The following is a 15,725-nucleotide window of genomic DNA, read 5'->3' as shown; positions in this document are numbered from 1 at the left end:
AATGTAAAATGGTACTGAACTTTATTATAAAAATACGTATAATTAACATTCTCTGGCCTTTCTGATGACATAAGATCTCCATGTTAAGCATGACGGTTTGGATTTCTGTGAAAATAAGCACTTTGTGGTAAGATTCCATTTGTAATATTAACTGAAGTTAATAAATGCTTTAAAAGTATTACTTGTTTGATAATTACCACGTTTAACATTTTAAAATGTAGATATTTCATGCACTATGAACTAACATGAACGAGGTGCGGTCTCACGTGTCCAAAAACCGAGGATGTGCTGTCAGTGTTTTCCATCAAAAGGCCACTCTCACACTGTATAATGACAGCGGACCTTTTTCAGCACAGACACAACCCGGAAAAACTATCAGTATTCTATTATATATTATTATATAACTATAAGCAATGAACTATCGGTGCCGAATAATCTGCAAAACTGATTAATGGGTTGACCTCTAGTATTAAGTGCGTATGTGTGTATTAACTGTCAATTAAAATGCTGTCTTGCTCATTTTTTAGGTAAATAAAGAAAAGAGCACAGCTGGACCCGGCGACAATATCACCAGTCTCCCTATCAGCATCCCACTTAGCACTGTACACCCCAGCAAACTTCCTGTCAGCATCCCATTGGCCAGTGTGGTGCTGCCCAGTCGTGCTGAGAGACTGGTATGTGTTTGTGTGTGAGTTTTTAACGTGTCTTAATCAATAATAAGTGCAACTAGTTTGTACAATACAGTTGCCTCTCAGATAATACAACAGGAAATGAGTATATTGTTAATCAACACACTTGCATAAATTAGTTTTAAAAAATATTCGCCGCTGTAGTAATGTATGCGGCTGATTATGTGAAGTTGTACGTGTGTTCCTATTAAAGTGGTCATTGATTATAAGGATCCAGAATGTGGCTATTAATAAAAGATGTGCGTATATAATCATAAACACTGTATGTTGTTACAGAGGAATACTCCAAGTCCAATGTCCAGTAGGGAGCAACCATCAGGGCAAAGCAGCAACAGCAAGCAACCTCTGACCCCAAACTCGGGTATGTGCTTTTGTTTCCCTCAAGTCTTTGTCTGGGCTTCGACCAAAACTTCTACCGATTGCATTTACACGCATGTTCCTCTGTTTCAGGCTTGGTGAACGGCTTCCATTCTGCTTTGCTTTGCGATCAAGACTGCAACTCCATGTCTCCTCCACCCCACAGCAACCTTCTGCTGGGTCTCCAGTCACGTGGGTCTGGCTCGAGCCCTCTGCTGAGCACCGGAGGAGTGCTGCAGTATGCCGACAGGCCGCCCCGTCTTCCCGACGACGGACACCAGCATCACGGCCTCGAATCTGATCTCGAGACTCCAGACAGTGAGGCTCGCCGTCACATGTTCTTTTCATCCTCCTCCTCTTCGTCCTCATCCTCCTCCTCTGCCGGAGGCTCCCGCCTGCATCACGGATCAGCCAAGCAGGGAAAGCACCACAGCGGTCACCATCACCACCACCATCACTCACCAGGCTCTCATGGGTCAGAGGGACGCAAGAGAGGCCGCCGAAAGCGCAGCTCGTCTGGCCTCATTCCAGCAAGCGGTTCCCCTAAAAAGCGCTCGTTCCCTGGGATTAACTACTCCTCTGGTTCTCCGCTTAATATAAACACCATGGTGAGTGTACGGGAAACTAGAGAACTGACTAGTCATTTGACTTTTCTACCCAAAGACCTGTTTTATTAGGTCTTTTTTTTATTAACCGTACACACAATTCACAGTTCAGTACGTACCTCGGTTTAAAAATCACAGTTTGGTTACTTTTTTTTTATCAATAGAACACATCAAATTGTTTCTAAACACCTTTTTATTATGTTGATTAAATTGAGGAATGGTTAAATTGATTAAATAAATTGAAAGATCTAATTAAATAATTTAGACCCCATATGGGTCATACAGATCAGTGTGTGATACATATAATATTAAATTAAATATGATCTACTCAACTGTTCTTATTTCAGCACACTTTAAGGGAAGGAGGGAATGGTGACATTTGTTATTCATTCACAACCTCGATATGCAAAATTGTCAGGATTTTCTCCTTTTAAGAGAAATTCTTTAAGCTGTACATAAAACGCAAAGGAATCCATATCGCTAGACCGTCGGCAAAAAACGCTGGTGATGGCAGAAAGAAACTAGTTTTCTTTTAATCATTTGCACTGTTTGTTTTCAAGTTTTTTAATAATAATTTAAAAAGATGCGCTCAATGTGCAAGATGGAGATTAAACAAACTTGTGGTCTGACACTTAACACTTTTGTGAGGGAACTCGGATTTTAACATTGTTCTGCACGTAAAAAGGACTGCATTCGGTATACACGTGACTGAATCCTGGTACCGAAACTGTTCGTTATGAATACGTGTACCGTTACACCACTACTGTTTATATACACTTTGAATACGAATCGTACCATGTTTCAGAATGAAATAATTAATCGAGCTTACCTGTATTACCTATGTTGACCTCTAGGTAAACAACATTAATCAGCCCCTAGAGATCTCAGCCATATCTTCTCCAGAGCAGACCGGCGGCAGCCCATGTGAGACGGACCTAGACCAGCCACCAATCCTTAAGAGAGAACGTCCTCTGGAGATCAATGGCTCCAATCGAGACTTATCCAACCCTAGCTCAGAGGATGAGGAAACTGGATATCCAGCAGACAGTAGCTCGTTACGGTGCGATCAGCCACTGTGTTAAATCTATACAGGTGGTCCCTGACTTACAATGGAAATGTGTTGCAGTGACACAATCATAACTTGGGCTAGATTCTTATCTTATCTTAAAAGGTTTATCTTATTAATCAGGAGTTTTAAAGAATGGTGATCAGTAGGGGAAATATTCTGTAATTTAATAATTTAACAAGACGGATCTAAATTTATCAAAACAGCAATTTACAGTACTGTAATTTAAAAACGTGTGTGTGTGTGTGTGTGTGTGTGTGTGTGTATATATATATATATATATATATATATATATATATATATATATATATATATATATATATATATATATATATATATATATATATATATTATCTTTACAATTTGTTGTACCGATATCGCCAAAATCATAAGTGGAACCATTGTAACTCTTGTAGTACCTGTATCTTTGAATGGATTCTGAAGGAACAGCTTTTTTTTTTGTTTTTGTTTTTTCTCTCCAGAATTGAAAGGAAAATAGCAACCATTTCTCTGGACGGCCGAGACGGTGAGAGGGGTAAGCAATTGCCTCGGATACCGATACTGTAGGGTTACGTAGGATTACTGTGCGATAATCCATTGGCATTCTTTTTCTTAAACACTGGAAAAAAAGTAATTGTTTTATACATCTAAATTGAAATGCTTCTTAATTTTTTTACTTTTTATTTTGTTCCATGTTACAATGGCTAACTTTATTTTTTTAGGTTCCCAGGGCCGTAAATCCGGGGCCAGTAGTGTGAGCAGCGACATCTCCTCCTCTTCCAGCAAATGGAAGTCCACCTTCTCACCCATCTCCGACCCCAAGCCCACTCCTCCAGACCTCCGCCAGAGCAGCTCCCCTTTCTGTGGAGGAATTTCTTGTGACTCAGACTCCGAGCAGAAGCAGCAAAAACGGGCCGATCGAGAGCGCAGCGAGCAGTACGGGGGGAACCCTAAAGCCTTCCTAGGTCTGGACAAAGCACGGGAATCGTTTCCTAAGCAAAAGGCACGGGAGTGGGAGCTAAAGGCCATCAGCAGTCTGACCAGCCAGAACCTCTTCATCTCCGCCGCAGCTGGTGGAGGCCTCCTGTGTGGAAAAGCTGGTCGAGCCACAGCCGTTTCTTCAGCATCTTCTGTGGGACAGTACTTCCCTCTGGGCGGAACCTCTGTCCTACAGTCCTTATTTGGGGCGCAGACTCCTAACTCGACCACCAGCGGACCTCCACGTTTGGTTAATGGTCACTCCGTGCTGGGCAGCTTTTCTAGTGCTGGATTGGCAGGGGGCGCTGCAGGAGGTGAGTTGTTCTGTATGGGTTGTTTTCCCCCTTTGGAAGTATAAATTATCTCAGTAGCTTGCGGTTCCATGAAGGCTGGGAGGTAAGTGAAAGTACTGCCCCTTCTGCCTTCTCACCCCTCGCTTTCTGTGGCATTGAACCATTAGCTCGTTGTGTGACACACCCTCAGAAAACTGCCCCATACATGCAACTGTGTCGAGATGAAAAATTTACATGATGGTATGATTTGAAAGTTCGCCATGTCAATAAAACCTCCCTTTTGGCAAGTTCTGGACTTAGTGTCCTTCACTTTTCTTTGGGTGTTCATGTCTGCATGGCTTGTTTTTTTGGTTTGAGACATTCCTCTGGCAGCCCAGCTGTTGAACTTATCGCAGTCAAAGGCACAAGATATTCTGTCTTGGGAAACCAGGTTGAGATTGCAACCTTTTAAGCAGGGGTGTACGATTTATTTATATATATTATAAAATTGTTTGCTATATCGTAAATGTTCGTTCAACGATGTGCGATTTGACATTATCGAGTAAAACCCAAACAAAACTCACCTGCAGAGTGCACGCATACATCACCTGATGAAGTCTAATAGGTTACACTCGTGTGCCTACGCATTTAAAGTGCATTATTTCAAGGCGTGATACAGTTTAATAAAATGCATTTAGAGTTCTCACGAAATTGAACATGTGAGCAGAACATAAATTTCAAATCAGCATGAATACAACTGTGATGTACATTTTATACAACTGTTCAATAAAAAATGTAGTTAATATTAAGAGACTGATGCTTTAGACACTGTCTTTGCTTAATTTCGCCAACAAAAATAATCCAAACAAATTCAGAGCACTGTTTTGCGTCTCTGAGTGCGTGACTGTTTCGTTCCTGAACGAATCAAACGTTTGAATGTTTCGGTTCGGTTGCAAAGACTTGCTTATTAACAGTGACTTACTGATGTTAAATTTGACGTCACATTTAAAATATCTTTTTTTTTTTTTTATTATTTATAATCTCGAAAATCAGTATTCACCATTTTGTGTTTTAAATAAAACGTTGCAAATGCATTATTTATGCATTTGTAACTGCAGGTTAAGGCATTACACGTCACTCTGAGCTGCATTAGACAGTGTAAATGCATCTCAATGCCATTTCAGATGCAGCCCTTTTTTTCGTCTGTAATGCAAAGATGAATTTTGTTGATACTGATTTTATTTGCTTGGTAACAGCCAAAATGTCTTCTTATTGTTCTAATTGTCTGATTAAATGTAAAAAGATGACTCATACCTTTTTAGAAAGAAATGGCTTTATAAAGGTAAAAAATATATATATAATTATAATTAACTTTCTGGAACAGATTGATGGCTGGATGTTCACTACTGTGAACTGATGACCACCACACAGAATATGAAGAAAATCAAACATTTTAGGAATCACGGTGTCCACGGTAGTCTTTAAGGCACAATAACACACTCAGCAAAACATCGTCAAATTTTCATCCCAAAAAAGTATCAAGAGAGAAATTTTTTTGTTGTTGTTGTCAATATCGCACATCACTACTCTGAAGACAGAGCCATGTTGGTGTCAGAGTTGGGTCAGCAGTGTCATGCCTCATTGCTCTGAGCCTGTTTTAACTTGCTTGCTGCTTATGCACAACCTGGCTGATTACCTGTCTCTGACCCCAACCCACTCCCCCATCCCATCTTTTTGTCCACTTTCTCTTTTCTCTTCTCTCTCTCTCCTGCCCTTAAACCTGACCCTCCTGCTTCCATCTTGCTCTCCCTCTATTTCTCTCGACACTTTGCCACAGGGATTTTTCACCACATGACGCCATCAGTGTCCTCTCAACAGTCTGCGCCCCCCAGTTCCCAGCACAGCCACTCTTCCTCGCAGCAGAGGAATCTGGACTCCAAAGCCGGGGCCTTGTTCTTGGCCCAATATGGCCGCACGCAGACTGTCCTGCACACCCCTTCCCCTCCTGTGCTTCCCCTGCCTCCCCCTCCTCCCCTTCTTAACAATTCCTCATCCTCAGCCCCTTTCCAGCCTTCCCCACCACGCTCGGAGAGGAAGCAGTCCGTTTCCCTCCAAACGCTACACGTGTCCCCTGCCTCCTCTTCATCGCCCTCTCCCGTTCCCGCCACTTGCATCACAACCACTCCCGCTGCCTCCTCTTTGTCGCGGCCCTTTACACTGCCCTATCTGCCCTCTTCGAGCAGCAGCAGCACCAGCGGTGGTGGTGGTGGTGGTGGAGGCAGCAGCAGTGGGTTGGTGAGCTCCTGGAGGACTCTGGGTATGCAGGTGCCCTACACTGCTCGGCCCAGGTAATGGCCCTGTGAGCAGAATTGGGAATTGGGGGAGGGAGATCTGAACTTTGGGGTCATTAATATTTAGGAGCTGCTGTACGGTACCTGCCAAGCTTGTGCCTCAGTCTGAACAAGGTATGTGCTTTGCTTTTGCGTGTTCAAGCTGCTCACGCAGATATCCGCATGTTCCTGTGCATGCACGTGTGTGAAACGGCATGTTGGTTTATCGTTTAGCTTCTCACTCGGCACTTATCGTTCCAGGTAACTGAAGCAATCTACCTCAACCCAACGCAACCTATGCAATGGACTGGTGTAGACCAATGGGCTCTTCCTCACTGGTGCTCTGACGTTAGCTGAAGCCACCCAAAGGTGTCCGAACTTGGCAGCAGTGCATCCGAGTACACACACAAAACACATGCTTGTATACACACACACACACACACACACACACACACACACAGGTCAGGACCACTCGTCACCTTGTGTTCTTGTCTGGTTAAAGTTGTAAAAAAGAGGCACTGAACACGCTGTCATTCATTAATTGTGTATTTAAAACAATGCCTTAGAGGAATGTCAATTCTAAACATCGTCATTTTTGTGTAGAATTTGGGCTTTGTTTAAAAAAAAAAAAAAAAATGTATTTTTATTATTATATTTGAAGTCCATGAAAAAAAAACGAGGCATCAGGTGAGCGATAATCGAAACTACCGAATATTTGCTCGATGCTGAAGCTCAGCACTGTGTTCGCCTTTAACGTTGCCTGGAACATTCTGGCACCTTCTTTAAAGGTAAATGTGGGAATATAGACTTGAAAATGATCATGGAAATGTGATGATAAAAAAAAGAAATTACACTTCTGTAAAAGCATCATGAATTGATTTAGATTGCATTGCATACTTACACATTATATATTCCTTTACATTTACACTGGATAGATATTCACTACAAACAGGCCTGATTATTGGAGAAACTCAGTTATGGTGTGTTGGGTTACATACTTTTTTTTTTTTTTTTTTTTTCCTTTCATTCATATATATATATATATATATATATATATATATATATATATATATATATATATATATATATATATATATATAATTTTTAACTCTCAAACAGTGGCGAAAGCACAAATTATTAAATTATTAAGCATATAATGCTATAACAAATTTTTTAAATAAAGAAATTTCAGAATTTTTTTTTTTCTAAATGCTTGTACATGGGGGGAAAAAAATAACTGAGCATCAGACATGAAATCAATTCAGGTGATTTTCTTGATTTCTTTTTTTTTTTTTTCTTCGAGATGAAATAAAGATCCATGGTGCTGAAAACACTTTTGCTCAGAAAAGGTGCTAGAAAATCTGCTTTTGAATAATGCACATTATTAACATTGTGGTGCCCTCTGCAAGTAGGAAATCCACACACACAATTGAAAAAAAAAACAATCTTCAAACACTGGTAAAATGTAACAAGGCAAAAAAAAAAAGAAAAATAATAATCTACTGTGCAACTGCCGCTTTTTTCCCCTTTTGTTTTGACATTTTTTGTACTGTGAATGGAAATGACTCAATGTATAATTGTATAATTTTGAATATTTATCATTTCTGTTGTGGTCATTTTGTTAATTTTGTGTTAACGTGCTGCATAAATTAGTGCAACTTGTGTGTACATGACAAACAAACAAACAAACAAACAAAAAAAAAAAAAAAATCATGGTGCTAAGATCTAACTCTGGACTGTGCCTATTTATATTAGGAACATCAAGAATCTGGGTGCTTCTGTTGACAGGGACCTCGCATTATGTAGCACCATGTGGAAAGCAATTAGGCGCTGCATTAATCCGAAGCATTTTTAACCGAATTCTTACTTGATCTAGACTTTAAAGTGGGGACGCCGTCTCCATTGGTGCTGGCGTTTGGTGCTCTCTGAGGCAATGCCCTCTGTCCGCCCTGCTTCGAGTTGCTCAGAGCTTTTTCGCAGGTTGACTGATCTTTCTTAGGCACGCTTTACAGTAGGAATGGGCGATATGACCAACAAAGAAAAAATAAATCACGATTCTGGAACGGTATTTTAGTATACAGTGAGGGGGCAAGCAGTCTGTCCGACTCTTGTTCATATATTTTGTTTTTTTGTAATATGTATTTATTCGTTTTCTCCTGAACGTGGTTAGCAAAAGTATTCAGACACCCAGAATAAGCACCGTGTACTTGCTAATGGCAATTGCATGCTTGACTCTTCTAAAGTCAGAAATGTTTTGTGGCATCGTTATTTTGACCCGTGGTTTTTTTTTGTTTGGTTTTTTTTTTGCCGTCATCAAATTGTCTTCAAATGTTCTTTTCATAATACTCCATAATATTTTGCCAGCATTCAGGTCCGTAGACTGGTTCGGCCATGCAATGTTCCCGCTTGTTTTAGCTTTCCATCGACTTTCCTCAAAGCAGACGAGATTAAATTCCCCTCCAGTGTGTCCCAGTGTATCACGTTTCTTTTTAGGGAAAAGTAATGACTCCAGGGCTCTTTTTTGCAAACTAGCTTATGATTCTTTCATCTCCATCCTTCACTGTCGGTTTTGTGCACATGGGATTATACACACATCCCGTTTTTCCCCATATAGGATGAGCTGAATTCTTGGCAAATGCTCGGGTGAATTGCAAGTTTTAGACCATTGTTAGTTTGAGGGTGTTGTGAAAGTGTCTGAATACTTGGTTCCTCTTGCAGAAACAAACTTCCAGCAAAATGTTTCGAGCACAAAAGAGATGTTCAATGTAAACAATTTTACAAGGAACATCTGAGTATTCATGCTGTTCCTTTTAATCCGCCATATTTATATTGCAACAGCACAATGCATCTAATCATGCAGGAAAAGGTGATTTTTATTTTATATTTTTAATGCCGATCATAGCTTTTTATTTTTGTCTGATAGAAGTTGAAGGTAATGTGATTATCTGCACCTGTAGCCTGTCCACCTTAAGACTCAATGTTGGTTTACACCCACAGACTTGTCATCCACTCCTATTCTTCGGACCATTTTGTGTAGAATCTGTGGAAATGTCTTACATTGTATAGTTTGTGTGTGTGTGCATATATATTATAAATGTGTATATAAATAAAATCATCTGGTACTAAAAACTATGGAAAAATTAAAACCAGATCTTGATTTTTCCATAGTTTTTGGTACCAGATGGTGGTGGGTTTTTTTTTTTTGTTTTTTTTTTTTTTTTATATATACAAACCCAGACAACATCAGATATTTCCACACAAAACTCTCTACAGAAGGGTCCAAAGAATTGAAGTGAGCGACAGAACTGTAGGAGGAATCCAACATTGAACCTTAAGGTGGAGGGGATACACGTGCAGATGATCACATCAGGTTCAGGTGGAAATTAGGCAGTGGTGGACATTACCTTTTATATTTTTTTAAATAATTATATTTCCTAGTCTAGATCCTTGCGGTTTAATTCTCAATCCCATGATAGTTTCATGTTTATCATCTTGGCTGATAGCTGTGGAAAAACTTTTTTTTTTTTCTTCTGATGGAAATCCACAAAAGTTTTGTGCATGCCGAGTTGTTTTCTGCTCACCGTGGTTGGAGAGGGTAATACAGTTGTGGCAGTTGATTTCTTGTGAGCTTGGATCAGTCTTGGATCTTTATTTCTGCTAGACTCAAATCAGCCCTTCTCCAGCAATTATTATAATTAAAGCCACATAGATAAGTTTTCAAATATTTGAGAGGAACAGAACTCATGTCCTGCGTTGTGCTGCCAGCACATGATTGGCTGATTAGATAACTCTCTGAATGGGGAGGGTGGGGGGACCAAAAACAAATCCAGCAGCATTCACTCAAAAAAAAAAAAAAAAAAAAACGTATTTGATCAACTCAAAAGAAATCACAATATTCTGCGATACCTCGGAAAAGTACAGACTTTTCTCTTGATGTTATTCAAGTCATATTGCCCAGCCCTACTTCGATCAAGTGTGCGGAGATGTTAGCGGTGTTTGTGGGATCACCGTTCACGTTTTTGTGAATCTGTTTAGTCTGACAAGAACCAGCAATCCCAGGACACTAGAGCGGCTCTCTTTACATTCCCGAGTGTCTGGTTTGAGAAAAGACTTGCGACGTTTTTTTGCCCAAGTAGCGGATCAGAGAAAGCATGAGGACGATGTGGGTAACGGATGACTACGGTCACGTGACCGTTTGTTCGCGACGATGTGGACTAAAATAGTGTAATGTTATGATGTTCTGCGTGAACTGAGGATGATGTGTGCAACAGCCAGAGAATATAAGTAGGATGTGAACCAGCACTGTCTATATATTATGTATTCATTGTTGAAGTGAGCTGTAACAGTCGCTTGTTTGTGTTTCTTGATTGTGTTTTTCTTTTTTCTTCTTTTTTTTTTTTTATATATATATTCAGATTTAAGCTCCTGGGTAGTTGGATTAGATTTTAGACCAGTGAATAACGGTGCTCTCGTACACTTTAAACAAGGAAAGTGCAGCTATGTGTTTCTAAATACAAGACAAGCTTAGCGAACCCCCGTAAAAGGTTGCGCTTTTCTCCGGAGTTCGATCCTGTTTCTTCTTTTTTTTTTTCTCGCTCTCGCTCTCTCTTCTCGGAGGGTGAGAATGAGGCCGTGTGGAAGCGCTCGTGGGATTTCTTATTAGCACGCCAACAGGATAGAGTAGTTCTGTATTTACTCAGGTACATGCAAGATTAGAATTTTACATTTCAAGGCACCTTCGCGCGTTGGTAGCGCCGGCGTTAAACCTGTAAAGGTCCACATTTACAGCCGTAGTCTCAGGAAGATGCCTTACTGGTCTGATTTCACCGTTTGTCTCCGATATATAAAAAGGGATTCAGAAACGTGGCTCATCTTCTGAATTTTTTTATTTAAAATGTTTCCCCCCCGAGAATCAATGTTCTTATCCTGCATTGTTTCTATATAATGAGCATTTTATTTTTCCTCTCTTCTCTCACGTCTTGCCAGCGTTCTCCAGCCACGGCGTGTGCTCGCATGCGTTCTGTACCATATTTTTCTCTTCACACTAAGTTATAAAGATGAACGTTTAGTTCTATATGAAAGAAAAGTAACTTTCTTGCATCGCTGTCATTTTCAATGACCAAACTTCCACTTTTCACATAGAGCAGTATAGGATGATGGTGCAATAAGTCTTCGCCAATGTTCTAATCGCTGTTGTTGGTGCTGGTTCTATTGCTTAATGAAGTGTTTCTAATAATAAATGAAAAATAAACCCTTGTTTGCCTTGATCTGTTCGAGTCTTCATTCTTTTTCTGGTTTGGTGTGTGTGTGTGTGTGTGTGTGTGTGTGTGTGTGTGTGTGTGTGTGCTTTTATTTACACACTGGTGGACAGAAATGAAGTAATTGTACTTTGTTACTACTTCAGTAGCTTTTTACGTGTTTGTACTTTTGTGAAGTATTTTTCTTTTGGGAGACTAACTTTCACATCACTGCGAGTCAAATATCTTACTTTTAATGCATTTTGTGAAATCATTCGTTTCGGGTTGTGATTTGATCAAATCACGATTCATCAAGCATTCAACAATCCACCAATCAGGATCGAGCGCATACTCTGTTTAGAACTTGTTTTGATTGCAGCTTGGTGTATCCACTTATCACCAACATAAGTCCAAAATCAGGCAGAACATTTTGAGAAAAATAAATGATGGAAGAAATTCCTGACTGGAACTCGCCACAACATCCGTGGCCACAATTTGCGCCTTTTCTTTTTTTTTTTTTTTTTTTTTTTTAGTAGTCAAAAAGAAGGTTTTGGGCTCAATTTTAATAGATATCAGTTTTTGACTCATATCTTTCTATTAATAGAATACGTTCAAATGTACTTAAGTATCCAAAGTACTCTGATTTATTACGGCTATAATGTTCCTATTTGAATTTTTGCAGAATCAGGGCAAGCTGAATGAAAATAATATATATATATATATATATATATATATATATATATATATATATATATATATATATATATAAAAAATATAAATAAAAAATTTAGTTTATGGATAAATTAAGCTTTGCCTTGATTCTGCACTAGGGCAAGTAAAAATTCCAATATGTGTAATTAAATTAACAATGAAATAAATGCAGGCCATGTATTTCATATTTAAGCCTTTGGTTGGTTCCTGCCTGCATCAAGCCTCCTTTTGATAACGTTATGATCCACGACTGTAGAAACCATCAATATTATAGAGAAATGCAATGTGACAGGAAGCTGCATCACAGACAGGAATCTCATACAGTGAGAAGAAAAAAGCATTAATTCAATAAACAATTTTTTGCAATCCTTTCACTGCAGCCGCAGCTGCAACTCCTGCGTACATCATCTCTAGCCGAAGCATCGATATTAATCTCATCAAATTACCCTGTGCATATATTCAGCTTTTACATTCAGGTTTTTCTGGGGATTTGAAATTGAAGCAAATTGTGTGATTGTGCAAATTCTACAGGAAAGAAAACGCAAACGCATAAATGTTCATGAAAAAAAAAAACCTGTTTTGAGCTGTTTTGTCCAAAAAGTCTTTGTAGAGTCCACCATCTTTCTTTCTTTCTATGTTACAGCTTTACTCCAAAATCGAATGACTTCATTATTTTCTGGAAAATTCTACAATCAATACTTCAAAATGACAACATGAAAGAAGTGTGTTTGAAATCTTTGCAATTTTATTAAAAATAATAAAAATGGGAAATAAAAACTACATAAGTATTCACAGCCTTTGCTCAATACTTTTTTTCAAAAAATGTCAATACCTTTGACACCAATTACAGTATGATGTTTGATGCTACAAGCTTGAGCACCTCTATTTCTTGGCTTTTTTTAAAATTAGGTTGGATGGGGAGCATCGGTGCATTTTCATCAAGATTTTTAATCGAGTTCAAGTCTGGACTCTGGCTGGGCCACTCAAGGACATTCACAGAGTCGTCCCGTAGCCCCTCCTTTGTTATCTTGGCCGTGGGTTTAGGGTCGTTGTCCTGTTGGAAGATAAACCGTCACCCCAGTCTGAGCTCCAGGTTTTCATCAAGGACGTCGCTGCACATTGCTGCATTCAGCTTTCCCTTGATCCTGAGTAATCTTCCAGTTCTTGCTGCTGAAAAACATCCCCAAATAGACATCTCACTGAGGATGAACTGTCTCAAGTGCTGTGTTGCCGCTGCAGAACATACTCTTTATATCTCCTCACAACCTTGGCTAAAAATGGGCCTGAATCTAGGAGCCTCTCACCTTTTTTGTTTGTGAAATGAACGGAGGGAATCGTGTATTTACTGCAGCAGTGTTTGCTAGATGTATTTGTTCCACTCCTACTTACATTATTCAACTCAATTAAAGAAGAAACCCTGAATGGTAATTCTTAAAAAAAACGTTTGAAACTTTTCCTGGGAATTTGATGTTCAATTCTATCTACGCTTTAATACATTTTTGAAATAGTGTCTGAGGTTTTTTTTTCTCACTCTTTGGGGTCTTATTCTCATATACTTGCCAGAATAAAGACCTTGAAAAGCTTCAAAACATTTGCAGCTGTGTGTGTTCCGCAGTCTGTGTTGTCCGGTCATACTGAGGCATATCTCAAGGTTGAAGTCTATTTTGAGCTAACAGAACTAACTTTCTGGATTCACCTGCTTTACTAAGGATTAGTAGTGATGATTAATATTGTTATTATTAGGGGTCCAAGCACTTAATTGTCCATATTTATACATAGTTTTTCTTACCTTTTTTTTCTTTTGCATACATCACTCCAGGGCTCCAGACCCAAAAACAAGACCTATTTATACATGTGTATTATAAAAGCCCCACAACACAATGCCTTAGAAATGCAGATACCCGTGTCCTCTGACTTTCTGTTAATGCCAAGTGGATTTTCTGTGTCAAAGTCAATGTATAAAACTTACACTGATCAGGCATAGCGTTATGATCACCTGCCTAACGTTGTGTTGGTCCCCCTTTTACTGTCAAAACACTCCTGACCCAACGAGCATGACGGAGGAGAAAAAACTGATTTGGTCACCGGTACAATTATGAAAGAAATTATGAAGACGGACTGTAAGAAAAGCTGGACGTTGTGAGAAGGTCAGCCAACAAAACACAACAGTTTTTTTATAAACTATTTATACTTTTGTGCTTCCTTTTATGTGGAATTTGCATGAAAACTCAATTGGTGTTCATTTCACATAGATAGATTCTTTCTTTTTCGTGTCTGCTTACTTGCTTTCTTCCTTTCTTGCTTTTTTTCTTGCTTTATTTGCTTTCTTGGCCTATTTACAGTGAGGAAAATAAGTATTTGAACACACTGCTATTTTGCAAGTTCTCCCACTTAGAAATCATGGCGGGGTCTGAAATTGTCATCATAGGTGCATGTCCACTGTGAGAGACATAATCTAAAAAAAAAAATCCAGAAATCACAATGTATGATTTTTTAACTATTTATTTGTATGATACAGCTGCAAATAAGTATTTGAACACCTGAGAAAGTCAATGTTAATATTTGGTACAGGAGCCTTACAGAGGTCAAACATTTCCTGTAGTTTTTTACCAGGTTTGCACACACTGCAGGAGGGATTTTGGCCCACTCCTCCACACAGATCTTCTCTAGATCAGTCAGGTTTCTGGCCTGTCGCTGATAAACACGGAGTTTGAGCTCCCTCCAAAGATTCTCTATTAGGTTTAGGTCTGGAGACTGGCTAGGCCACGCCAGAACCTTGATATCTTACCTCAGTGACCTCATCACATCTCGCACTGCACCACGCTGTCTGAGATTCTCCAGCACTGCTCGACTGGTACCACCTTCTCTCGGGAATGAGAGGTAAGTACACTTCAAGGCTCTTCTCTGTTCTGGCACCGAGGTGGTGGAATGAACTTCCCCTAGATGTCCGTACAGCAGAGTCCCTGATTATCTTCAAGCGACGACTGAAGACCTACCTCTTCCTTAAATACCTAAATTAGCACTTTCCAAGTTTGTAGAATTCGAGTTATATTTATATTGAGTTTGTAATCTTGCGTACCAGTGTAGATTTATTCATTACTAGAGATTTAAAGCACTTTTGTACGTCGCTCTGGATAAGGGTGTCTGATAAATGCCGCTAATGTAATGTAATGATATGCTTCTTACAGAGCCACTCCTTGGTTATCCTGGCTGTGTGCTTCGGGTCATTGCCATGTTGGAAGACCCTCTAACTGAGGGAAGGAGGTTGTTCCCAAAATCTCGCAATACATGGCCCTGGTCATCCTCTCCTTAATACAGTGCTGTCGCCCTGTCCCATGTGCAGAAAAACACCCCCAAAGCATGATGCTACATTTACATTTACATTTGCGGCATTTAGCAGACGCCCTTATCCAGCGCGACGTACAAAAGTGCTTTAAATCTCTAGCAATGAATAAATCTACACTGGTACGCAAGATTACA

At 39.5% G+C, this 15,725-nt stretch overlaps 1 protein-coding gene across 3 annotated transcripts in view; it reads left to right on the top strand.

The window, feature by feature from the left end:
• The window catches only part of dot1l (DOT1-like histone H3K79 methyltransferase), a 28,581-nt gene extending 21,406 nt beyond the window's left edge, over positions 1–7,175 (top strand). For 2 of the 3 annotated variants that reach the window (XM_046858331.1, XM_046858334.1), the window contains 8 exons: positions 528–674; positions 966–1,050; positions 1,140–1,654; positions 2,506–2,711; positions 3,200–3,252; positions 3,440–4,009; positions 5,805–6,432; positions 6,559–7,175. In XM_046858331.1, the coding sequence (XP_046714287.1) occupies positions 528–674; positions 966–1,050; positions 1,140–1,654; positions 2,506–2,711; positions 3,200–3,252; positions 3,440–4,009; positions 5,805–6,319 (2,091 nt within the window). In that variant the 3' untranslated portion in view covers positions 6,320–6,432; positions 6,559–7,175. The remainder of the gene's footprint in view (positions 1–527; positions 675–965; positions 1,051–1,139; positions 1,655–2,505; positions 2,712–3,199; positions 3,253–3,439; positions 4,010–5,804; positions 6,433–6,558) is intronic. The other variant, XM_046858332.1, reaches the window with a different exon arrangement.
• The last annotated feature ends 8,550 nt before the right edge of the window (positions 7,176–15,725 follow it).

Source organism: Silurus meridionalis, chromosome 9, assembly GCF_014805685.1.
Source record: "Silurus meridionalis isolate SWU-2019-XX chromosome 9, ASM1480568v1, whole genome shotgun sequence".
NCBI classification, from domain to species: domain Eukaryota; kingdom Metazoa; phylum Chordata; class Actinopteri; order Siluriformes; family Siluridae; genus Silurus; species Silurus meridionalis.
This window is presented reverse-complemented; position numbering and strand designations above follow the sequence as displayed.